Below are 26,956 nucleotides of genomic sequence, written 5' to 3' on the forward strand. Positions count from 1 at the left end.
TCCCCTGACCACACCTCCTGTGCCAGCCCGCAGCCACTTACCTCCTGTGTGGTCCCTGTGCACAGGATGATTTGCCAAGCTGCTGTCCCAGAAGGAAGTACTGGGATGGACTGAGCATCAGCCACAGACAGTTTTCCAGGCCTGCCACCAGGGAAGCATGTTCGAGCCCTGCAAGCTTGTGTGCAGGGTGTGCACAGCACATCCCAGTGGTTCCTTCCCTGACTGCAGCCCTGCAAACCTGTGTGCAGTTAGAATCTTTCGTTTAAAAAAAAAAAAAGTTACTAATAAGCGGCATGCTGTTGCAAATAATTAACATTGATGTTAATGGGATTGGATTGATTACCAGCAAAATATCGCCAGTAACCAAAAGTTGCTAGTATCAGGATTGCTATTAAGCAGGATATACTGTATTAAGAGTGTCTTAAAGTCTTTTGGTCCACTCTCCTCCCGGATTTTTTTCTGCTTAGCAACTTGCTTCTAAACGGTCAAATTAAACAAAGCACAGTTAGGGCTAACATGCATTAACTGAACATTTGGGGCCAGATTGTGCCCCATCCTGTGTGCTGGCACAAGGGAGCAAAGGGGCATTAAGGGATCCCCTTGCACTTTGAGAGTAACAAGCTTTGCAGAGCTACCATCTCCCCTTCTTGAGCAAATGTGTGAAAAGGGCAGGGACCACGCAGAGCCTTGTCTCTCTTCTACCACTCCCCAGTGCACTGGCAGTGTAACTATGCTGGCACATTGGAGAACACATGAGGTGACTGGTATAGACCTGATGCCATTTACTCCCTCCCCAGATCAGTGGGGAGAGTGGGAAAAAGATTGTGATGGCTAATTAGTGTCTCCCTCCTGGGCTGTTCCAGGGGCAGCAAAACAACACAGTGCCCCTTATGCTGGTCAGATTACAGTCTGCTCAATCTAGTCCATAATTACTGAAATAAAATGATTCATGTTGATTTCAGTGCATGGATATCCCAATGTATGAATGGTTCATAAGTATATGAGATATACTGTTTATGCGTTGTATAATATATCCCCACTCCTTTCAAACATCTTTATTTCTCAGACACATCTTTCAAATTTGTCAAAGCATATATTCTTAATTGAGCACTGTATATATGACAATTTTTAGCTTTTAAAACACCTTTTTTGAGTTAGTCAAGTACAAAATATAGATGAACCGTTTTCTTTAGTTTTGAAAATAATATAACAGCAGCCCTGTTTTCTGCCTCAGTCCGTAGAAAAACATCAAAGCTGTGCCAAACAGCAGAGCTTATTAACAAGATTTCACTCAGATTCACACTTGCTGTTCAGAGATCCTCTGGGCAGCCAGCAAGCTGTCAAAAATCCTGTCAGTTCTATGCTGCTGAGGAAAGTCCTGAGCAGCAGCAGAGTTACTCATGCAGAAGACACCACAGAAATGGAGGCTGTGGGACATATAGAGTATTGAAAACCATTTTCCTACCCCCGTCCTTGGAACAGCCTACAAGGTGGGAGGGGGTAGAGTAGCTGAGGCTTTGCCCCTCTTTCAGGCTTTGTCTATGTAGGGAAGTTTTATGGGTATAACCCCCAGCATAGATACTCTACTCTGGACTATGAGGGAACTTCTCCACTGCAGCTGGGGTGTGATTCTCAGCACAGGTAGACAGACTTGTGCTAACTCTGCCTCAGCTAGTGTGCTAAAAATGTCAGTGCAGGCACTGCAGCATGGGCAGCAGCTAGGGTTAACCACCCAGGCTTGGACTAAGGGCTTCGGCAGGCTTGGACTCAGGCAGCTAGCCCAAGCCGCTGCCAGTGTGGCAACATCCACACTATTTAGTGTGCTAGCTCAGGCCTGTCTACCTGCACTCACGATCACACTCCAGCTGCAGTGTCGTAGCCAGAGTAGCTTTCTCTTGTTTGGCGTACACCCCTTCTTACGCAACATAAGCAAAACCGACAAAGGCACTCTTCCACCAAAATAAGGTGTGCCACCAGTATAAATGTATTTGTTTTAAATTCACACTTCCATTATACCAAAAAGCCTTCCTGTGTGGACACTGCCTTAGTAGTGAGAAAGCAGAAGAGAAGACAAAAAGCTGCTTCTCTCTTCCAGCAGCTAGATGGGGGTGGAGCTTCACATTTAGCAGACACTTGTAAGCCAGAGGCTGCAATGAAAGATGGAACTCTCTCTAGCTAGGGGCAGCACCACAGTAGAATTCCCTTCCTGGCACTCCTGCTACAGCAGGCTGGCTTCTCGGGGGAATATTGACCCTGAACCTTGCAGGTGCCCCCTGTTTACACATATGCCCCTTGTTCTATCTCCTTTTTGTAGGTGTAATCCTCTGACTATAGGAGTCTGGTAAGGTTTTGCTTGAAGTCTTGGCAATAGCATCACTACTGCAAGGCTTGATTGATTAGATTATAACAGATTTAATAAAAGCATAATTCAGTAGCCCTGGGGCTCATTTCCTCTGTGCCTAAAATCTCACATTCAGGGTTTCAGCCAGCCGTCTGCAGGAGTCCGGAAGATATTATTTTTCCCCCAGTATATTCTGGCTTGGTGTTTTTGTTTGTTTGTTTTAATCTCCTTTGAAGCATCAGGCATGGCCACAACTGGAGATAGGACCTTGGATGTGGAGGGCCAGGACTCTGAAGTGTCACTGAGCATTTTCTCTCTCTCAGGTGCTTGGCTGGCTGGTTCTTACTAACATTCTGAGAGTCTAACGCATAGACACTGACTCCGTGGGTGCTCCGGGATTCAAGCACCCACAGAAAAAAATAGTGGGTGCTTAATAACCAGGAGTCAGAGCTTGAGTGTGGAATGTGATGAGTTCTGTGCTGTTAACAACTTCTGCCCTTGGCAGGCAGTTTGTTTATAAACAGAGGCAGGGTGATTAAGATAACAAAAGGCTTGTCATTAAATTAAGGATCCTTAGATGATCCTGAAAGCATTCCCAGGCACTCCTTTAAAAGATAGGAAACAAAGGGTAAGAATAAATGGTCCATTTTCAGAATGGAAAGAAGTAAATAGTGGTGTCCCCCCGAGGGGCTTTTGCTGGTCTGGGATCAGTGCTGTTCAACATATTTGTAAATGATCTGCAAAAAGGGGTAAACAGTGAGGTGGCAAAGTTTGCAGATGATACAAAATTATTCAAGATAATTAAGTCCAAAACAGACTGCAAAGAGTTACAAGGGGTCTCACAAAACTGGTATTTTTTGTAACAAATTTGTTACCAAAATGGCAGATGAAATTCAATGTTAAATGCGAAGTAATGCACATGGCAAAATAGAAACCCAATGTGACGGTTTGGATCACAGAAACCCTCTTGGGAGCTGCCACCTGATGTGCCAAGACTACGTCTATCCCTGTTTTCCCTGCCAGCTCAGGATTCCAGCACCCTGTCTTGCTGAGCCAGACACTCCCGTCTGCTGCAACAAAGACCCAATGGTCTGAATTACTTGCCTCAAAGCTGCAGGTTTACCTGAAAACAGCTCACAGAAGTGTGCTTGTCTTTAGCACTCAGATGCCAAACTCCCAATGGGGTCTAAACCCAAATAAATCCGTTTTACCCTGTATAAAGCTTATGCAGGGTAAACTCATAAATTGTTCGCCCTCTATAACACTGATAGAGAGATATGCATAGTTGTTTGCTCCCCCAGGTATTAATACATACTCTGAGTTAATTAATAAGTAAAAAGTGATTTTATTAAATACAGAAAGTAGGATTGAAGTGGTTCTAAGTAGTAACAGAGAGAACAAAGTAAGTCACCAAGCAAAATAAAATAAAATATGTGCAAATCTATGTTTAATCAAACACTGAATACAGATAAGATCCTCACCAGTTCCAGAATGCTCCCTTTTACAGACTAATCTCCTTTTAGCCTGGGTCCAGCAATCACTTACACCCCTTTGTTCCAGTTTCTTCCAAGTATACTGGGGGGTGAGGAGGCTCTCTCTTTAGCCAGCTGAAGACAAAATGGAGGGGTCTCCCACGGGTTTAAATAGACTTTCTCTTGTGGGTGGAGACCCCCCTTCCTCACTCCTATGCAAAGTCCAGCTCCAAGATGGAGATCTGGAGTCACCTGGGCAAGTCACATGTCCATGCATGACTCACAGTCTTTACAGGCAGAAGCCATTATCCACATGGTATCTTGTATGTCTCCAGCAAGACTTTTTATGTGGATTGGAGCATTCCAAGATGCGTTGTTCCCCAAGTGCTTCCTGATCGGGTACTTAACCTGGCGAATTCCTTCCTAAAGAAGCTGACCAAATGCCTCACAAAGCTTACTTAGAAACCAAGCAAGCATACAGCCCATATTCTTAACCTCAAGTAGAAAATGATATATGTGTACAAATAGGATGAATAGATATGGTAGACCATAACTTTTACAGAGATATGTTACATGGCACAGGCAGCACAAAACATATTCCAGTTATGTCATATTCCCATAAAGCATTATGAGGTACAGCGTCACACCCAACACTACATACAAAGTGATGGTGCCTATATCAAGAAAGAGATTTTGGGGTCATTTGCTGTACTCTGGAAGCACTGTGTTTCCAGAGTACTGCCAATTCATAAGAATCCTCCTCACTGTGCCTGTATCATTCTGAACTGTGAAATGCTCATTCTCCTGCTTCAGAAGACATAAAAATTATCTCCAGTCATCAATGGGACAGACACAACTGAACAATGTAGCTGTCCTTAATGTGCATCTCAATAATACCAGGGAACCTAGATGTAAATAAGATTGCTGACAGTTTCATCCCGAAAGCTACAGTGAGACATAATGTCTTTAAACTGGGACGTTGGTGAAGACGGCTTGTAGGTGATTGCAATCATCTTAATATACTGTAATTCATGATAATGTAATTATGTAGTTCATAATAATTGAATCATTATTCAAATAGTAAAGATACCAATGATAGACACATTCAATAACTAGAATATGAAAGAAATGTATAAATATGCTGAAAATAGCCTCCCCCCAAAACTGGCAGAGTGCCCGCCCCCCCCCCCACACACACACACACACTCTCTCTCTCTCTCTCTCTCTCTCTCTCTTCAAAAGCACCCACGGGCAAAAGCAAAAGTCAGCGCCTGTGGTCTAACAGATCATCATATGCAAGGTCAGGAAGGAATTTTCCCCAGGTCAGACTGGCAGTGACGTTGGGGGGTTTCGCTTTCCCCTGCAGAGTGTGGGTGAGAGTCACTTGACAGAATTATTGGGGTATATCTCATTTAATCATTTCCCTGACATAAAAGGGGTCTCAAGCAGTGATGCACCTCCATCCCTCCTATTCTTGGTCTGTGGCACATAATAGTCCAATGATTCTCTTGTCTAATTTGGGTTTAGTGTGTGGGTGCTGCGTAATGTTGTTGGCCTGTGAATATACAGGAGGTCAGTCTTGGTGATCTGCTGGTACCTTCTGGCCTTAAACTTTAATGAGGTACTTTTGATTGCACAAAATGTGCAGATCATATTGATAAACAGATGGAAAGTATTTAATAGAGACAGTGTCTACTTGTGGGGGGCTTTTTAAGTGATAACTTTAAAAATCTCCTGGAATGTGGAGATGGAAGTGTGATTTTTCAAGTTGATGATATCCCTTTATGAATGTAATGCATAGAAAGTGTATGAATATTAATGAAAATGTGACTTTTACAAGAGAATACACTTTCAACTTTACCACTTCATTGAACTGTTCAAATATTGATTCTTGCTGCAAACAATAAAAAGTTGTTACTTAAATGTGCTTTTCATGCTGATTCTTTTTTAAATTAGGGAAAGAAAATAAGATTTTTTTTTTTTTTTTGAGGCCTGTTATAGGTCCTGCTTTACCACCTGGTTTTAGGAAACCTACACAGTATAGCGAGGATAACAGCTGTTCCATAGGATCTTCTGTTTCTTCGGAATTCCATACCCAGGTTTGTAAAAACTGAAATGGCACAGATCTATCTTGTATTTGTAGTGCATTGGCATCTGAAGGATTTTAACAAACTGATAGTCTGATCCAAAGCCCATAGAAATAACTTTTTAATACAGTAGATCTTGTTTTAGACCGTAAACTCTATAGGGCAGGGATTTGTCATGCTCTGTAGGTGGAAAGTGTCTGGCTCATTTTGGGTGCCACTGCAGTATAAATAATCAGTGCTAATGAAGTAGTTTCTGAACTGTAACTGCAGAATCCTGTCTGAAAGGGGTCATGCAGCAGAGAAGTAAGTTTCTTTGCCCACCTTTTCATTTATATTGTGCTTGAGCATGCTAGGCACCTCAAGGAATTTAAAAAAGAAAATCTCTGCCCTGTAGAGCTTACAATCTAAGTTTAATTATCTAACAAGTGAGTTGGGAACAAACATGAAGAGGGGGAGTTGTTGACGAGCAGGAGGATAGAAGTAAGGAACTGGACAAAGCAGAGGAAATGTGAGGTCTGGGGAAAAGGAGGGGTGGAGGTGCAAGCAGCAGGTGTTAAAGTAACAGGCAAACTTCTTATTCTTTGCCACTCAGGGTATGTCTTCACTACCCGCTGGATCGGCAGGTAGTAATCGATCTATTGGGGATTGATTTATCACGTCTTGTCTAGATGTGATAAATCGATCCCCAAATGTGCTTCCCGTCGACTCCGGAACTCCACCAGAGCGAGAGGCAGTAGCGGAGTCGACGGGGGAGTCGCAGCCGTTGATCCCACGCCGTGAGGACCTGAGGTAAATCGATCTAAGATACTTCGACTTCAGCTATGCTATTCACGTAGCTGAAGTTGCGTATCTTAGATCGATTCCCCCCTCCTAGTGTAGAGCAGCCCAAAGCCTGCTCTTTCTTGGTTTTGCTGGAGGATGGGTATTGTAGACTAAATTAAATAAAGTCAGGCCTGTGGACTTGTAGTCAAAGTGTCCCCTCACTTTCTCCCACTGTGATAGCCTCCCCCCTAGAGCTTCCCTTCCCAGGACCTAAAATGCCAACAAATCCCAAATAGACGGTATTCACTTCCCTGTCTCTGGGAAAGAGACAGTCAGGTGGTCAGCATGTCTTGATGGACTCTGAAGTACATTTCTGGAAGCCTGAGACAATACCCATCAACAGTTGAGTAGTGAGGGATAGAGTGAATTCCCAACCACCCCATACCTGGGAACTTCACTCTTGCACCAGGAACAGAGGCAGGAATTTGGGGGTGCTTCCCAAACTACCATCTATCCCTGCACTCCTGTGGTGGTTGGAGAGAAATCCTGAAAGTTGTTTAGTGCTGGGCTCAGAAGATTCTTATACTAGATATAAAGAGCTGTTAGACTAGTTAGTATGAGATGTCACACTGGTTTTGAAGGAGCAGGGGTGTTGAATATTTAACAATGACAGTTCCTCCATTTTGTATTGAGCTTAAACCCCAGAGTTTTAAAGAGCATGTCTAAAAATCTCATATCTTCTCAGTTGCTCTTCTTTTGTGATATGACAGTGGTTCTTCAATTGCTGTAGTCTTGGAGGGTAGATGAGGCCTGAATTGTATGTTTAAAATATACACACACCCCTTTACATGCTTCCTTTATCCATCATAAAGTAGTAAAAATTGGACACAGCACTCCCACCTCCTCTGTTGTATGTTAGCTTCAATTATGGGTCAGATCATGGTGTGCTTTAGGATGGGAAATGGTCATTTTTCTTCCCATTTAGTCTCCTCCCTAGTTAAGGTTTCTTTCAAAATTGTGCTCATTATTCCTTCCCATTGCCCTTCATGTCTTTCCTCTTTCACTACTGAGTGCCCAACTCCTGCTGGGATGTACCTTGCAGGGAACTCTGCTCCAAGGTAATATATATATTGGTAGGGAAGGTGTAAGATATGACAGAAGTGGTGCCAGATGTTTAGTGTCATAACTAGGGCTGTCAAGCGATTAAAAAAAAATTAATTGCTATTAATGGCACTGTTAATAATAGAATACCATTTATTTAAATACTTTTGGATGTTTTCTACATTTTCAAATATATTGATTTCAATTACAACACAGAATACAAAGTATACCATGCTCACGTTATTTTTTATTACAAAATATTTGCACTGTAAAAAACAACAAATGGTATTTTAATTCACCTAATACAAATACTGTAGTGCAGTCGCTTTATCATGAAAGTTGAACTTACAAATGTAGAATTATATACAAAAAATAACTGCATTCAAAAATAAAACAATGTAAAACTTTAAAAAGAAGAACAGGAGTACTTGTGGCACCTTAGAGACTAACAAATTTATTAGAGCATAAGCTTTCGTGGACTACAGCCCACTTCTTCAGATGCATATGCACGAAAGCTTATGCTCTAATAAATTTGTTAGTCTCTAAGGTGCCACAAGTACTCCTGTTCTTTTTGCGGATACAGACTAACACGGCTGTTACTCTGAAACCTGTAAAACTTTAGAACCTAAAAGTCCACTCAGTCCTCCTTCAGCCAATCGCTCAGCGGATCAAGATTGTTTACAATTTGCAGGAGATAATGCTGCTCATGTCTTGTTTACAATATCACCTGAAAGTGAAAACAGGCATTTGTATGGCATGTTGTAGCCAGCGTTGCAAGATATTCACATGCCAGAAGCGCTAAAGATTCATGTGTCCTTTCATGCTTCAACCAGCATACCAGAAGACATGTGTCCATGCTGATGACAGGTTCTGCTCAATAACTATCAAAAGCAGTGCAGACTGACATGTTCATTTTCATCATCTGAGTCAGATTCCACCAGCAGAAGGTGGATTTTTTTTTTATTTTTTTTTTTTGGTGGTTTGGATTCTGTAGTTTCTGCAGAGTGTTGCTCCTTTAAGGCATCTGAAAGCACCCAAAAACTGAGAGGGACGAGGTGTGAAGGCACTTCAGATTCTTAAACCTTGGGTCGAGTGCTGTAGCTATTTTTAGAAATCTCACATTGGTACCTTCTTTGCGTTTTGTCAGATCTGCTGTGAAAGTATTTTTAAAAACAAAAATGTGCTGGGTCATCAGCCAACCCTGCTATAACATGAAATATATGGCAGAATGTGGGTAAAACAGAACAGGAGACTTACAATCATAGGTGAAAGTAAGCCGGTATGTGTGCCGGACTGGACCGGCTTCTCTGGCGGTGATTTAAAGGTCCTGGAGCTCCGGCCCCTGCGGGGAGCCCCGGGCCCTTTAAAGCGCCACCCAAGCCCCGCTGCCAGAGCTCCGGCGGCGCTTTAAAGGTCCCGGGGCTCCCCGCAGCAGCCGGAGCCTTTGGCTCTTTAAAATATCTGCCGGAGCCCTGCCACCGCTACCCCAGCCTCTGCTGCTGGTAGCTCAGGGGTTATTTAAAGGCCCTGGGGCTCCCAGCCACAGCCCCAGGGCCTTTAAATCTTGAAAGGCCCTGCCTCTTCCAGTTAAGGCCACGCCCCGCTCAGGACTCCGGGGGTACCGGTGAGTCCTTTAAGTTACTTTCACCCCTGCATACAAGTCTCCCCCAAGGAGTTCAGTCACAAGTTTAATGCATTATTTTTTTAAACGAGCGTCGTCAGCATGGAAGCACGTCCTCTGGAATGGTGGCCAAAGCATGAAGGGGCATATGAATTTTTAACATATCTGGCATGTAAATACCTTGCAGTGCCGGCTACAAAAGTGAGAACAAGCATTCACACTTACAGGTGACATTGTATATAATAAGCAGGCAGCATTATGTCCTGTAAATGTAAACAAACTTGTCTTAGCGATTGGCTGAACAAGAAGTAGGACTGAGTGAGCTTGTAGGCTCTAAAGTTTTACATTGCTCTCAAAAATAAAACAATTATGTAACAAAAACAAAAACAAAAAATCTACATTTGTAAGTTGCACTTTCACAATAGAGAGATTGCACTACAGTACTTGTATGAGGTGAATTGAAAAATCTCATTTCATTTTAGAGTGCAAATATTAGTAATCAAAAATATAAAGTGAACACTACACTTTGTATTCTGTGTTGTAATAGAAATCAATATTAGTGTAAAAAATCAAAAATATTTAATAAATGTCACTTGGTATTCTTGACAGGTTTCAGAGGAGCAGCTGTGTTAGTCTGTATCCGCAAAAAGAAGAACAGGAGTACTTGTGGCACCTTAGAGATTAACAAATTTATTAGAGCATAAGCTTTCGTGGACTACAGCATATGCATCCGAAGAAGTGGGCTGTAGTCCACGAAAGCTTATGCTCTAATAAATTTGTTAGTCTCTAAGGTGCCACAAGTACTCCTGTTCTTCTTTTTACTTGGTATTCTATTGCTTAACAGTGTGATTAATTGCAATTAATTTTTTTAAAGGCATTACATTTTTTTGAGTTAATCATGAGTTCACCACCACACTTCACATGAATCAACTGATTCAGCTTCCAACCTTTTATACCAAACCTCATTGAGACAACAGGGAGGCTATATTATACATGCTAGACCTCAGAAGAGCCCTAGCCTTCTACCTGGATAGGATGAAGGTTTTCAGGATGTCTTTTAGACTTTTCCTTGCTGTTGCGGAGAGGTCCAAGGGCTCAGTCCAGAGACTCTCCACGTGGGTGTCAAACTGGATTAGACGGTGTTATCAACCTTGTAATATGACCCCTCCAGATACTATTCGCATGCCCTCCACAAGGTCGATCTCCTCACCCATCACCTTCTTCAAGAACATCCTATCTCAGAAATCTGTAGAGCAGCAACATGGGCATCAGTCCACACTTCCACAGAACACTACACGATCACTGGAGACTCCACCTCCTATGCCATTTTCAGCGCCACAGTAGAGTCATCTGTAACTGACCCGACTCCGAAGTCCTAACCCGCCAATAAGGATAGTGCTCGGGATTTACCTGCAGTGGAGCACCCATATGGACGCTAATCAGAGAAATTACTCATTTTGTGCAGTAATTATGGTTCTTCAAGATGTGTTCCCCATGGGTGCTCCGCAAACCACCCTCCTTCCCTGTACTCCAGGGTTCTTGTCTGGGACTCTGCAGTAGAGAAGGAACTGAGGGGGGTTAGCCCGCATCTGCTGTCTAATCAACACTACTACTGAAGTTCTCCAATCAGCAGTGCAGGGAGGCAAGCACACCTGCAGTGGAGCACCCATAGTGACATCTCGAAGAACCATCCTTACTGCACAAGGTGAGTAACTTCTTTTACACTGAAGTCTGGTGGTGGGTTTTTTCCTCTCCACTCTTTTCTGCCACTTTCTCATCTACTGTTTGGAAGCCCACCTGTCAACTTAAACTCAGCATGCCAAAACTATCTCACCCCCAAAATAAATCTCTCCTCTTCCTTGCTCCATCATATTAGATAATTCCACAGTTGTCAGTTTTGTGGTCCCACAGCCTTATTGTCATCCTACTCTCTTGCCTTCCTCTAACGTTCAGGGTGTGTCTAAAGCCTGCCACATCTTGCTTTACAAAATATACAGATTTCTTACTGACTGGGGGGGGGGGGCGAAGGGGAAGAGAGAAAGAGAGAGACACCCTTGTCCATTGGGATGGTTCTCAGGGTACTTAGGACTATTGATCATGTTGTTACCCCCTGCCTCTTGCAAGTAGCCACCTTGCCCACAGTGGCTCTGGTACTTCCCTACCACCACCAGCTTGTTCGCCACTCAAGCTTGCTCCTCTGGGCTGTGCCAGCCCTGTTCTTCTTCGAGTGCTTGCTCATATCTATTCCATTAGGTGTGTGCGCGCCGCGTGCACGATCGTCGGAAGATTTTCTACCCTAGCAACACAGCCTTCATGGCGCTGAATATATACCCCAGCCGACCCGGCGCCCCCTCAGTTCCTTCTTACCGCCCCTGACGGTCGTTGGAACTGTGGAGCGCTGCTTAGCTGTTCTCCACTCTCCCTAGCTTAGTTAGTTATTCGCAGTTATAGTTATAGTTATAGTTCTAGTGTTTATAGTTAAATAGTTTTAAAAGTTGTTCTAGTTGTTATAGTAGTTCAGGGGATTAAGGGGGTCGTCTCCCCCTTTCTCCCCCGGCCGCGGGGCCGGGCTCATGCCCAACGCTCCCGGCTTCAAGCAGTGCGCCTCCTGCGCTAAGCCTATGCCCACGAGCGACCCGCACGACTCCTGTCTGAAGTACCTGGGAGAGTCCCATCAAACAGATAAGTGCAAGATCTGTAAGGCCTTCAGACCAAGGACCAAGAAGGAGCGGGACTTTCGGCTCCGGCAACTCCTGATGGAGGCGGCACTTAGTCCGGACGCTCCATCTACAAGCCAGGCCCCGGCACCTAGCGCCTCTGTGCGCAGTGCCCCGGCGGCACCGGCCATGCCGACCACGCGAGTGGCGTCGGACAAGCCTCCCCGGCACCGGACCTCGTCGGCACCGCAAGCACAGCAAGTGCCTCGGCGCCGGTCATTATCCCCAGGGCATAAAAAAGCACATAAGACGGGGACCTCCGTGCCGAAGACGCCGGCTCCCCCAGTGCCGGGGGTAGAGCCGCGTCCGCCGGTGGAGCACCGGAAACAGGTGCCTCCAGCACCGTCGACTCCGGCGCCGAGGCCGTTGAGTCCGGTGCAGATAGCATCTCCACCGAGGCCGGCGGTGATACAGTGCCTCCCGTCGACTCCAGAGACCTTCGCGGCGGCGAGAGACTTAATAGCTCTCACGGAGCCGGCACCGCCCCAACCACCGGCACCGACGGCACCGTTGACTCGCCCGGTCCAGTCGAGGGGGAAACCTGCCTTGATGCGCCCTCCATCGCAAGGGCTGGAACCTCGGCACTGATCCAGGTCCCGAAGCAGGTCCCCACGCCGCTCGCAGTCCCGGCACCGAATATCACCTCAGCACCGGTCGTACTCGCGGCCAAGATCTTCTTCGCGGCACCGCTCTACGTCTCGGCACCGCTATGATCGTCGGCACCGATCAACGTCGAGACGTAGTTCTCGGCACCGCTACGGTCGACGCTAGACGTCGAGAGGCCGCTCCCGGCACCGGGCATACTCCAGGTCCTCGTCGAGGTCCAGATCCGACTCCCGGCACCGACGAGGTCATCGGCACCGGTCGCGGTCCCGGCACCGATCGCCGGCACCGCGTAGAGATAGATCATCTCCGGACCGGCACCGTGCGGCACCGCAGCCCACGGGAATAGTCTCGACGCTCTCGGCACCGCCATGGCCATCGAGATCGGTGTCTCGCTCCTCGGAGGACCTCTCGAGATCGGCATACCCCCCTCAGGGGCAAGCCGAGGAACAGGACTTGGGCCATTGGCAGGACATAACAGAGGACCATTCTCATGGCCCATCTCACTGGTCGTTTTGGACCCCGTGGGCGTACCATCAGGCGCAAGGGGCTCCAATTGCTTCGACCTCTCGCTCCGGTCACTCCGCTAGAAGGGCCCCGGAGTCCACCATCTCTCGGCCTCCGCCAGGGGGCATGGAGGCTTCCGTGTCCGCACCACCTGACGCCCTGGACCCAAGCGCAGGTGATGCTCCGGCCCAGGAGCAGGGAGACCAGGACCCTCCCTTGGATCCTGTACCACCGGAGGCATCTTCCTCTTCCTCTCCGGATGAGGCAGTGGCGGGCACATCGTGCACAGGTCCACCTCCAATAGATCTTCGGGCTCACCAGGATCTTCTGCGTAGGATGGCCCGTAATATGGACCTGCAGGCGGAGGAGATAGTGGAGGTGCACGACCCCATCGTGAATATCCTCGGAGCAGATGCCCCATCGAGGGTGGCGTTACCCCTGATCCGCACGATACAAGCCAATGCATCTACGATATGGCAGACTCCTGCCTCTATCCCACCCACAGCGAGAGGGGTGGAAAGGAAATACTTTGTCCCGTCCAAAGACTACGGGTACTTGTATACCCACCCCCAGCCGTGTTCACTGGTGGTGGCATCAGTGAACGCAAGGGAGCGCCACGGTCAGCAGGCCGCAGCGCCCAAATCAAAGGAGGCTAAGGGTCTCGATTTATTCGGCCGTAAAGTTTACTCAGCCGGAGGGCTGCAACTTAGAGCGGCTAACCAGCAGGCGCTCTTGAGCCGCTATAGCTTTAACTCCTGGAACTCTATGGGGAAGTTCAAGGAGTTGGTTCCCCAAGAGTCCAGGGAGGAGTTTGGAGCCCTGGTAGAGGAGGGTAAGAAGGTGGCTCGGACCTCCTTACAGGCCTCCTTAGACATAGCGGACTCTGCTGCGAGAACCCTGGCCTCAGGTATCGCTATGCGGAGGATCTCCTGGCTCCAGGTTTCGGGTCTGCCTCAGGAACTGCAGCAAACCCTGCAGGATCTACCCTTCGAAGGACAAGGGTTGTTTTCAGAAAAGACGGACTCTCGCCTGCAGAGCCTCAAGGACTCCAGGACGATCATGCGTTCCCTGGGGATGCATGTTGTGGGCCCTCAGCGCAGGCCATTCAGACCGCAGCCTCAGCGCTTCTACCCCCCCCCCCCCCCCCCCGCCTCGTCAGAGACAGGACTCGGCCCGGAGGCGAGGGCGAGGTGGTAGAAGAAGGTGGACCGGCCCTCAACCCGGTCAGAACCAGGGGCCACCTAGACCACCTTCAGGCCCCAGGCAGAACTTTTGAAGGTGCGGTCGAGGACGGCGCCCCAGTCATCCCCCAGGATCCAGCCCCCTCCTTTCGGGATCGCCTTTCCCATTTCCACCGTGCCTGGTCCCTTATAACCTCGGACCGTTGGGTCCTTCGCACGGTGGACAGGGGATATGCTATCCAGTTTTCTTCAATCCCCCCCTCCTCCCCCCCTTCCCCGTCCCTCTTCAGGGACCCTTCTCACGAGCAACTTCTTATACAGGAAGTTTCCACGCTCCTTGCTATGGGGGCCATAGAGGAGGTTCCAGTGGAGTTAAGGGGCAGGGGATTCTATTCCCGTTACTTCCTCATTCCCAAGTCCAAAGGAGGTCTGCGACCCATCTTGGACTTGCGCGGACTCAACAAATTCGTAGTAAAGTTGAAGTTCCGCATGGTCTCTCTGGGGGCCATTATCCCTTCCCTCGATCCTGGAGACTGGTTCGCCGCCCTCGACATGAAAGACGCATACTTTCACATCGCAATTTACCCGCCTCACAGACGCTTCCTGCGATTCGTGGTAAACAAGGTGCACTACCAATTTGCAGTCCTTCCCTTCGGCCTATCCTCGGCCCCAAGGGTGTTCACGAAATGTATGGCTGTCGTGGCAGCGTACCTTCGTCGGCAAGGGATACAGGTGTTCCCGTACCTAGACGACTGGCTGGTACGCGGTCGCACCAAAGAGCAAGTTCGAGCCCACGTCCACATAATAGTGCACACATTCAACGAGTTGGGCATCCTACTCAACAAGGACAAGTCCACTCTAGAACCTACCCAGAGAATAGAATTCATCGGCGCAGTTCTAGACTCCAGACGTGCACAAGCCATCCTGCCAGACAACCGCTTTTGCACCATCACGAGCCTCATTCAAGGACTCAAGGCCTTCCCAACTACCACGGTGAGGTCGTGCCTTACCCTGCTAGGTCACATGGCTTCCTGCACGTACGTAACCAGGCATGCCAGACTTCGGCTTCGCCCACTCCAGACCTGGGTGTCATAGATATACCGCCCACATCGGGACAGCCTGAACATGGTCCCGAACTCGGTCCTGACCTCCCTCACATGGTGGCTAGATCACAATGTGGTTTGCGAGGGGATGCCGTTTCACGCCCCACAACCCTCTCTGCACCTGGTCACAGATGCTTCATCTCTGGGTTGGGGCGCCCATCTCAACGAGCACCATACCCAGGGCCTGTGGACTGCACCCCAGCTAGCCCTGCACATCAATGTTCGGGAATTGATGGCGGTGCGCCTGGCGTGCCAGGCATTTCTCAATCTCCTACGTGGCCGCTGTGTGTTAGTTCTCATCGATAACACCACGGCCATGTTTTACATCAACAAGCAAGGAGGAGCACGTTCGTCAATTCTATGCCAAGAACAGGAGTACTTGTGGCACCTTAGAGACTAACAAATTTATTAGAGCATAAGCTTTCGTGGACTACAGCATATGCATCCGAAGAAGTGGGCTGTAGTCCACGAAAGCTTATGCTCTAATAAATTTGTTAGTCTCTAAGGTGCCACAAGTACTCCTCGTTCCTCCCTGGAGTCCAGAACACTTTGGCGGACCGACTCAGCAGGTCCTTTCAAACGCACGAGTGGTCTATCCGTCCGGACATCATACATTCCGTTTTCCAGAAGTGGGGGTTTCCCCAGATAGACCTGTTTGCATCTCGAGACAACAGGAAGTGCCACGTGTTCTGCTCCCTGCAAGGTCGAGCTCCGGGCTCCCTCTCGGATGCGTTTCTCCTTCCCTGGAAAGACCACCTGCTTTATGCCTTCCCTCCGTTTCCTCTGGTCCACAGGGTACTGCTCAAATTGCGCAGAGACCAGGCACAGGTTATTCTGATCGCTCCAGCGTGGCCGAGACAACATTGGTACACCACGCTGTTGGAACTCTCGGTTCAGACACCGATCCCGCTTCCATTATGTCCGGATCTCATCTCTCAGGACCACGGCCGGCTGCGTCACCCCGACCTGCAATCACTCCACCTCACGGCGTGGCTGCTCCATGGTTCACCCAGGTAGAGCAGCAATGCTCACACTCTGTCCAACAGATTCTGCTGAGCAGTAGGAAGCCCTCAACACGGTCCACGTACCTGGCCAAGTGGAAGCGGTTCTCCTGTTGGTGCGAACAACGAGCCACGCCCCCGTTACAGGCACCTATTCCTCTCATATTGGAATATCTCCTCTCCCTAAAACAGCAAGGGTTGGCGATATCTTCAATTAGAGTTCACCTGGCCGCTATATCGGCTTTTCACCCAGGAGAACTCGCGTCCTCGGTATTCTCTAACCCGATGGTCGTTAGATTCCTCAAGGGCTTAGACCGGATGTACCCACAACAACGTCAGCCCGTTCCGACGTGGGACCTCAACCTGGTTCTCTCCAAGCTCACAGGTCCTCCATTCGAGCCACTGGCCACCTGTTCACATCTGTACCTATCCTGGAAGACAGCCTTCCTCGTAGCCATCACCTCAGCAAGGCGCGTTTCTGAACTCAGGGCGCTTACATCCGAGCCCCCTTACACAGTTTTCCATAAGGATAAAGTGCAGCTTCGCCCACATCCTGCCTTTCTCCCTAAGGTGGTTTCTCCATTTCATATCAACCAGGATATATTTCTCCCGGTCTTTCATCCTAAACCACATGCTACTCGCCAGGACCAACGTTTGCATTCTCTGGACGTGCGCAGGGCCCTGGCTTTCTATATTGACCGCACAAGGCACTTTAGAAAGACGACGCAACTCTTCGTTGCAGTGGCCGACCGAATGAAAGGCTCACCGGTCTCCTCACAACGCCTATCCTCCTGGATTACGTCTTGCATCCGGACTTGCTATGACCTGGCAGGTGTCTCAGCACCGCACATCACCGCTCACTCCACGAGGGCCCAAGCTTCCTCGACGGCTTTCCTGGCTCAAGTTCCGATCCAGGACATTTGTAGAGCTGCGGTTTGGTCATCAGTCCACACGTTTACAGCTCACTACGCACTAGTGCAGCAGTCCAGGGACGATGCTGCATTCGGATCAGCAGTTTTGCACACAGCAATGTCTCACTCCGACCCCACCACCTAAGTTGGGCTTGGGAGTCACCTAATGGAATGGATATGAGCAAGCACTCGAAGAAGAAAAGACGGTTACTCACCGTTGTAACTGTTGTTCTTCGAGATGTGTTGCTCATATCCATTCCAAACCCGCCCCCCGTCCCCACTGTCGGAGTAGCCGGCAAGAAGGAACTGAGGGGGTGCCGGGTCGGCTGGGGTATATATTCAGCGCCATGAAGGCGCCACTCTAGGGGGCTCCACAGCCGACCCGCCGGTGTTGCTAGGGTAGAAAATCTTCCGACGATCGTGCACGCGGCGCGCACACACCTAATGGAATGGATATGAGCAACACATCTCGAAGAACAACAGTTACAACGGTGAGTAACCGTCTTTTGTTGCCTTGTAGGTTACCAATAGATGCCACCACTCTCCTCTGCCACTTGAATGCATCTATCCCACTTAACAGGCCCCACCTTTACATCAATGGCAAACTCCTTATTCTCATTTTCAAGGCTTTGCACAACTCTGCCACTTCCTACAGCTCATCACTAGTCACTTGGCAGTCTTTCGCAGAACTTGTGTCCTTCCATTTCCACCTAGCTTAGTTCTTCTTAGATGGACTTTTGCGCCATCTCCCATTCAGCACTCTAGACCTGGAATGTCTCCTTTTATTCTGTACTCCATCCAGCCTTCTTCAGTTCTAACTTTCCCAACAATCCTTCAAATTGAAATTCCATTTTAAACAACGTTGAAAGGAAATTAAAACACACACACACACACACACACACCACACAAACCAAACCTTAACTAGGAACTAGCACAGCATGTGCTGTACCAGTGAAGCAATTCCATAACTATATTCTGTTTATTCCTTTCTTCTTTCCACCCCCGCCCTTTCCTGTTCTCCTCCTCCCAACATCCAGTCTTACTATGATCAGTGTAGATTCTAAGCTCTTTTCTTGCTATGTAAAATGCTATGCACACCTATGGCAATACATTCAGAATGTTGATGGCAGTAATGGAGGATATATTGGTGCCCATGATATCAGAGTTGTACATGTACACTTCACTTGTTTCTGATGTTAATCATTTATCACTGGAGCTACAGGAGAGTGAGCAGAATATCAAAAGATATCATCTTGATAAGTATTCTACACATCTTAAACAAAAAAAAGTGCATTATTAATGTCTCTCTGGCAAGAATTCTATTGACCACCACTGATGACACTTTCAGAAGTGTAGAGATTAGAAATAATTTGGTTTCTGTTAAGGGCAATGGGAGTTAGAGCTGGGACTGGACAGCTTTTAAATGCTTGGATATACAAGTAATGTGTATTTATAATACACCTGTTTCTTAATATGAATTGAAAGAAATTATTGGTCATGGGCCTGTTTGAGAAGACAGTTGGGTTTATAGCTACGAATATTTCTATAGTGACCTATTATGGTTGATAATGTCTTATTTTATTTTTGGAAGGCAACAGATAGTAGTGAGGAAGATGATGCTGTCATAGGTCCAATGCCCGCAAAAGGACCAGTAGAATCCAGTGTAACTAGAGACTTTGAACGCAGAGCTCAGCAAATGAAAGAAAAACTTACTTCTTCAGATGATGTAAGTTAATAATTTTGACTGTGCATGTTTTCTTGGCCTAAAAAGATGTGAATTTTAGCAAGCTCAGCTGTATGTATTGAAGATGCTAAATGACTGTAGCACTGAATAAAATGTTATCTAGAAGAATCCACAATTTATTTATTAACATTCCCGCTATGATTTTTTTCTTAAAGGATGGGTCCAAGCAAGTTTCAAGGGAGTCTTGGATGACTGAGCTTCCACCAGAATTGAAAGGCTTTGGATTGGGCCCAAGAACTTTCAAGAGAAGAACAGATGAGAAATCAGGAGATAAGTCAATTTGGACAGATACTCCAGCCGACAGAGAGAGGAAAGCCCAAGTGAGCGTTTATTCATTCATATAAACATGCAGACAGTCTATATGTTATCAGTCTTCTCAGAGTTCGCCTCTGCTATTCAGGGATAACCTAATAAAAGTGCTCTCATGTTCCCAAACACAGAAATTTCAGACCTAAAAGTAGTTATTTTCCTTCTTACATTAAACATTATATCTGTCTGCTATGGCCTGGGAAGTCTATTGTTCTGTATCAATTTAATGAACAGCCAGTTACTGTTTCTTATCAAGCAGAACAAAAATGCCTGAGGGGCAGAGGTACAAAGGCTCTATATCTTGACCCGCTCCTCTAATATTTAAGCAAGATAAGTATAGATTTCTTTGTCACTTACTTCAAGTATGCTGCCTGCTAATAATTGCAGTCTGCTTCCATTCATCAGGAAATGCAAGAAGCAAAGAAGTCAACTAGTAAAGGTGATGAAGAAATTGTATTATCAGCGAGAGACAAGAGACTGGCTGAGCAGCTGTCTTCATACAATGCAAGTATAAGCACAAAATGCTTTTTCTTCTAGGTTTCCTTTAATTCTTAGCTCTCTTTTGGTTTCTCATTCCTAGCACTGTTGGTTTCCATGGTGATATCACTATATTCTTCTCTTCTGGGGCCCAAACCTGCAGCCATTTAAGCCATTAGAGAATTTGTCATGGACTTCAACAAGAGCAAGATTGGGCCCTCCCGCTGCTGCTGAAAAATAGTGTCTGTGTGTAGGTTTTTATATGCCTTTTCTTAGATGAGTTTCAGTTCGTGTTTTACTTAAACGATTCCTATAAACTTCCATTGCTGGGAATAGACAGTTTCAAGTCAAACAGTAAAAGACATCACTGAATTACAGGCATCCCTGGAAGAAAACAGCATTACAGTTTTAATCGAAAGGTTAAAATACAGAACCATCCAAAGGAGGCTCAATGTGCCTAAGAGATCAATACCATAATTGTCTGCCTTTCGGGCAACATTTTTACTTGGAAATATTCCTTAGTTTCTGCAAAAGCAGTTGTAGTTTTCATGGACAAATATTGGTAATTAAAAATCTGAGCCTCATAGCTTCACAATCACTTCCCTCCCCCACCCACTGCTGTTTCACAGCGTGGGCTATTGTCTGTCCTACAGCTGCCCCTTCCTTTTCTCCCTTGTTTACAGCCATCAGCTGGAAGACAGTCAAATCTCCTAAGAGAAAACAATTAACTGAGAGAACAAGCAACCTTGGTTTATATTAGAAGAATTGAGTTTATGGGGCATTCTTAATAATTTATTTGCAGTTCATTAGGTGATGCATCTTTTTAGATTTATAGGGCTTGCAGATCCAGAGCTATTAGTGTACAGTCTTGAATTTTCTCTATTTCCTGCTGCTTGTTCAGTTGTGGACATTACATAAATGCAGTTTTTTTAAGTTGTATTCTGTTATCTCCCCTACCAGAGAGAAACTTGCATATACTATTACTGTGCAAGGTTAGTTGATGCCTCTTAGAATGTTTTGAAAAATGTTCTGCGTTAAAACAAGTCTTAGGTCATTTTCAAATGGCTTTTCTTCCTTTTTCCATTGATTTCCTACCAAGGACAGTTTCCTGGAAAGTGCTTTATATCTTAAAATGGTTTCTTTTCAGCATCTGCAGTGATAACTTGGCACTATCAATCCTCTGGTGTAACTATTAAAGTCAGTGGAATTACACCAGGAATGATTCTGGCCTGTGATTTAATGATTTTCCACAGCAACAGTTTGATATCACAGAAGATGGTGACTACAACTGGGGAATAAGCAGAAGGAAAAATAGAATTTAACAAAGAGCTTGTCATCATGTAGATGTCATTAAAAATACAGACAAAGATAGAAGTAGATTTGCTTATAGACCAGTTTGTGTCAGGCCTTTGCACAGGTTTGCAATGGGATGGGAGTCCAAGGAACTGCCTAGCCATAGCAGGACATACACATTTTGCTCTCAGAGGATGGTGCAGCATCCCCTACTTGGGACTGATGTCGCTCCTGTTTAAAAATCGATGGGAGTTTTACCATTGACTTGTATGACAGCAGCATCAGGTTCTGAAAAACAACATAAGCCCCTAATTCAGCAAAGCACCTAAGCCAGTACTTAACTTCAAGCATGTGAGTAGTCCTGTTGACTTCAGTGGACTAATCAAATGCTTAAGTGTTTGCTGAATTAAAATCAATCTTTAGTACTTTTTTCCTGTAACTTCATATTCGTTTGTCTACAGTGAGTTTCAGAGGTAAGAACCCCATTCTAAAACAGTATATAAAAGTGTTTTTTCTAATTTGAGTTACCCGGCACTCGTCTACACTGAATTTCATTTACTTTCATGTTGCCCAGTAGCTTATCTTGTCTTTCTGAAATTCCTCAACCATCCTGACTCTTGACACAGTTTAAGTCATTTTTGTTTATGCTATATTTCACCGTCATTCTGCAATATTCACCCTCCTTCTTCCCCTATTTCCAGGACTCAAAAAGATCAGAATCTCTCATGGATATGCATCATAAAAAATTAAAGAGCAAAGCAACTGAAGATAAGAAGCCTCAAGAGAGAAGGCCATTTGACCGAGACCAGGACCTCCAAGTCAATCGATTTGACGAAGTTCAAAAGAAAGCCCTGATAAAGAAATCCAGAGAATTAAACACCAGGTTTTCACATAGCAAAGGCAATATGTTTTTATAATGCAAAGATATGAAGTTTTCTTTCAGGAGAAATCTATTAAACTTCAGCAACTTCCAAAACAAAAGTACATTTTTCTGTAAATACTTGTGTGCAAAATAAATTTCTTTATGCTTAAAAAGGAATGTTGATATGTCAGTTATTTTTTCTTATATGTAATATGCTATTTAGGAAATGCGCACAACAAAATTATACAATCTGTAGTGTATAAAAATCAGAAACGATATTTAGTTCAAAATTGTTGCAAGATAAGTTGGTTAACCACATTTTTAAATCAACCTAATATTTCAAAAAGGATAAATTTAAAAGTGGTTATTGGGACCCTTTGAGATTTACCCAGGCCAGTAAAGCATTCAGTCACCACCTGCCCTGCAACTGTCAAAGCACCCACAGTTATGTTGCTGTGGCTCACAGCCCAGACAGCCTACAAGCATGCAGGTCTCACCCAGCTTCTGCCACCCAGTTACTCATTGCAGAGGGACCTCCACAACCCTTCCAGCCCCAAGTTCTCCCCAGAGACATCTTTCTGCAGTGCTCAGTCCCCTCTTATTGTAGCACCCCCAAAGCTATCAATTTTTCTGCTCCTTTAACAAGGCAGTATACAGCAGCGGGTTAACTTACCTGGGGTTCTCTCACCCTTCCCTTCAATCATAGCCCTGAGTTGGTTTATATAAAACTAAAAAGTTCATTAACATAGACATAGGTTTAAGTGATAGCCTATTTTTGCAACCATTTCTATCAAGACTGAAATGCAACAAACTATAGTCTTTTTGTTCAAAAAAGTTCTCACCATAGTCATTCTTCCAGCATGGCTGGCTAGTCCTGGCTGAGGATCACTTACATAGCCTGAAGTGCTTGATTTTCTTTGTCTCCTGTGGTGAAGTATAACTTAGGGGATCTCCTCTCCCCCCCTTTATAGTCCAGTAAACATTTGAAATGTATAATCTTGAAGTGTATCCCCAGATAAAGTTCTTTTCCCCTGCTGGCTCCTCCCCAACTTGTGACTTTTACAATGCACATGATCTTCTTGCAGTCTACGATACAAATGGCTGGTCCACTTTCCCTTGTCACACTTGGCTTGAGGTGTCAGCCCCTTTCCTTTGTCTGGAAAAACCTCTGTATCAACTTCCCCTGATATGCCTGGTGTAGACATTTTTAGTTACCAATTTCCAGCACGTTAGTATAATTCTTTGCAGGTTTATTGTACATATATCAGAATATTGACCAGTGAGTTATTAGTTTTCTGATGACATTAAATGTCCCCATTGGATTTAGTGTGCGAGGTACACTGAGCTGGCCAGACCAGCTGAAATTCATTGCTCCATACTAGGGAGCTCCATACCATCTGGCACTGAGGTGCTCCTAGGGTCAGAGTTATATTAACTAAATGCGGATTTAAAACTGGCCTTACAACAGTGTTGAAAGTTCATTTTTCTCCTGCTGTTTCTGAGATACTGGGTCCGATCTGAAGTCCAAGGAAAGGCTCCCATTGATGTCAGTGGGCTTTGAATCAGGCTGTTATAGAGCACACATCCTTGGAGTGCCCCCTTGCCTCAGTGTCTAATGTCACTGGTATCCTCAGCTCCAGCACCTCCTGCAGGCTGCCTGGGTCTTCCATGCCTCAGCCATCCAGCCAAGCCCACAGTTCAAACCCCTTCTGAATACTCAGAGTCCCAGTTGGCAAACAAAAGGTCCTTCACCCCTCCTGGGCTCAACTCAGTACTTTCTCACTCTTGCTGGAGTTCCAGCTTCCCTGGCTTTCCCCCTGCTGGGAGTCCAAATACAACAAACAGGTGCTCTACCCCTGCTGGCCTCTTTTTCCTGAATGCCCCAACTCAGGGCTCCCTCCCAGAAGCCTACCCTGCTTCCATTGGCCTCTTCAGTTACCCTCTTGGACCACCACCCCACAGACTGCCTTCCAGCTCTACTCCTGTAGTTCAGCTCTCCAGCCCCAAACTGCTGGGCCTCTCTAAAAGCACCCAAAAACTGGCCTCCCAGACCTGACAACAAGCATCCCCTACTGTCTCCCTTCCCTAGTGCTTTGACCATCTTCCTTCAGGGGATCTCTCTTTTACCTCTAAGCCATAACTCAGAGCTCCTCCCTTACAGGAGCCAGCACTGGTTCTCCCTAGCTTGTAGGCCCAAGCCTTGCCTGGGAACAGCACTTTCTTTCTTACTCACACCTGGGATCTCCCTTCCTACCTGAGCCACCTCCTATTTATGCTGTGCAGGCAGAATTATAGAACTCAGCTTCTCCTTTGCTAATTGGCTAACGAGCCACCATCTGGAACAGGTACCAGCTCCTGGGTGTAGTTAGAGGGTCATCATGTGCCAGTTAAGTCTTGATTCACCAAGCTGGGAAGGGTTGCAAGCATTCTGGAAGACAGGATATAAGGATTCAAAATGACCTTGATAAACTGAAGAATTGGTCTAAAAATCAATAAGATTAAATTCAGTAAAGACAAGTACAAAGTACTTCACTTAGGAAGGGAAGATCAAATGCACAACTACAGATTGTGGAATAACTGGCTAGCCAGTAGTTCTGCTGAAAAAGATAAATTGAATATGAGCCAACAATAGAATCATAGGACTGGAAGGGACCTCAAGAAGTCATCTAATCCAGTCCCCTGCACTCAAGGCAGGAGTACATAATAACTAAACTATACCTGACAGGCATTTGTCTAACTTGTTCTTATAAAACCTCCAATGACGGAGATTCCACAGCCTCCCTAGTTAATTTATTCCAGTGCTTAACTACCCTGACAGGAAAGTTTTCCTAATATCCAACTTAAACCTCCCTTGCTGTAATTTAAGCCCATTGCTTCTTGTCCTATTCTCAGAGGTTAAAGAACAATTTTTCACCCTCTTCCTTGTAACAACTTTATATGTACTTGAAAACTGTTATGTCTCCCGCCCCATCCCATTCCCCACCCCCCCCACCCCCGTCCTCTCTTCTCCACTCTAAACAAACCCAGTCTTTCCAACCTCTCCTCATAGGTCATGCTTTCTAGATCTTTAATCATTGTTGTTGCTCTTCTCTGGACCTTCTCCAATTTGTCCACATCCTTCCTGAAATTTGGCACCCAGAACTGGACACAATACTCCAATGACCCCTTATCAGTTGGGAATAGAAATTAATGGGCAGAAGGTTTAAAACAAACAAAAGGAAGTATTTCTTCACACAATACAGAGTCAACCTGGGGAACTTGTTGCCGGGGGATGTTGTAAAGGCCAAAAGTATAAATGAGTTCAAGAAAGAACGGAATAAGTTCATGGAGTATAGGTCCATCAATGGCTAATAGCCAAAATGGTCAGATATGCAACCCCATGCTATGAGTGTCCCTGAGGGAATAGACAGGTGATGGATTTCTGTATAATTTTCCTGTTCTGTTCATTTCCTTTGAAGCATCTGGCACTGGCCACTCTCTGAAGACAGGATACTAGGCTAGATGAACCTTTGGTCTGAACCAGTATGGCCATTCTTATGTTCTTTTATTATCTTATGTTGCCTCTCTAAAGTCATTGAACTTTGGAAGATATAGGCAAGGACAGAGGCCATCTTTGGCATCCATCACTAGACAGACAGAAGGGGCTAGAGCTCTGCAAGCTAAGAAAGATGGGCCCTTCAATCAAGGAGGGGCTGAAGCCACTGGAAATTGAAGATAGGGGAGAAACCTGCTTAGGCCAAGACCTTTCACCTAGGAAGACAAAAGAAGTAATCAGCATAACCTGCAGCACAGAAGATATATATTAATTAGGAAATCCTTTCTAACTAGAAGGATAGTTGGCTACCGGAATAGGTTACCAAGGGAGGTTGTGGAATCCACATCATAGATAGTTTTTAAAAACAGACTACACAGCTGCCAGGGGTGGGGTAGGTTTACTTGGTCCTGCCTCAGCATGGAAACTGGACTAGACCTCTCAAGGTCCCTATGATTCTGTGACTTCCATGAGAAAAAACACAGTTTGTATTTGTAAATTGAGCAAATTTGATTTGGAAATCAAGATATAATAAACATGAAGCCTTACAATATTGTTCCAGTAACTTTAGTACACAATCACACTTTAATCTTAGCAAAGTTACAGAAATTTGCAGTTACATCTGAAAATCCAGGCCAACACACATTCACTTATGTCCTTTTATCACTCGTACCGCTCTTTCTTGCACAACAGCATAAGCAAAAGTCAGCGAAATAACCTGTATTATTGACATTAACTCTATTTTAAAATTGTCTGATTCAAGTTCATAGACTTTGTCTTTATTTTAATTCCCCTGATCCTTTTTAAGGAGGCATTGAGAGAACCAAAACTTGTCCATGTAAGTAATTTGGTAAAAAGACTTTAATGACTTATTTGAAGGTGATGTGAACTTTTCAATTATTACATGATAAATTTATCATGGCTCACATCATAGTTCAGAACAGTTACTGTGATATACTGTGTCTGGGTTTCTTTACCTCAACAGATCAGCAACCGACACACTGCCATGTTTTCAGTCATTAGTTTATTGAGGTGTAATACATAGGCCCTGAGGGTGCAATGAATCTGTGTGCTGACATTTTTTGTCATTTTCAATGCAAAAAGTTAATGTGCACAATAGTTAGTTTCTAAAACAATAATTGAAAAAACAATGTAGCCTTATCTGCAGAACGTTGTTAAAATCAGTTGGTTTTGAGGTAAAGCCTCTTAGTTTTTCAGGGGAAAAGAAGGTTTGTGTTAGGGATTAAACCACCAAAGAGATTTGAGATTTTTTTTTTTAAATAGGCTTAAATCAGTGTCACAACAAATTACACCTCAATAGGCCATTAGCTT

General features: G+C 45.5%; 1 protein-coding gene across 1 annotated transcript in view; it reads left to right on the plus strand.

The window, feature by feature from the left end:
• GPALPP1 (GPALPP motifs containing 1) overlaps positions 1–22,265 on the plus strand; it is a 35,945-nt gene extending 13,680 nt beyond the window's left edge. Inside the window, exons 4-8 of the mRNA XM_005287173.5 lie at positions 5,804–5,912; positions 18,999–19,133; positions 19,307–19,471; positions 19,866–19,964; positions 21,932–22,265. Coding sequence (XP_005287230.2) covers positions 5,804–5,912; positions 18,999–19,133; positions 19,307–19,471; positions 19,866–19,964; positions 21,932–22,147 — 724 coding nt within the window. The 3' untranslated portion in view covers positions 22,148–22,265. The remainder of the gene's footprint in view (positions 1–5,803; positions 5,913–18,998; positions 19,134–19,306; positions 19,472–19,865; positions 19,965–21,931) is intronic.
• Positions 22,266–26,956: the final 4,691 nt, after the last annotated feature.

This window comes from Chrysemys picta, chromosome 1 (genome assembly GCF_011386835.1).
Source record: "Chrysemys picta bellii isolate R12L10 chromosome 1, ASM1138683v2, whole genome shotgun sequence".
Lineage (NCBI taxonomy): Eukaryota > Metazoa > Chordata > Testudines > Emydidae > Chrysemys > Chrysemys picta.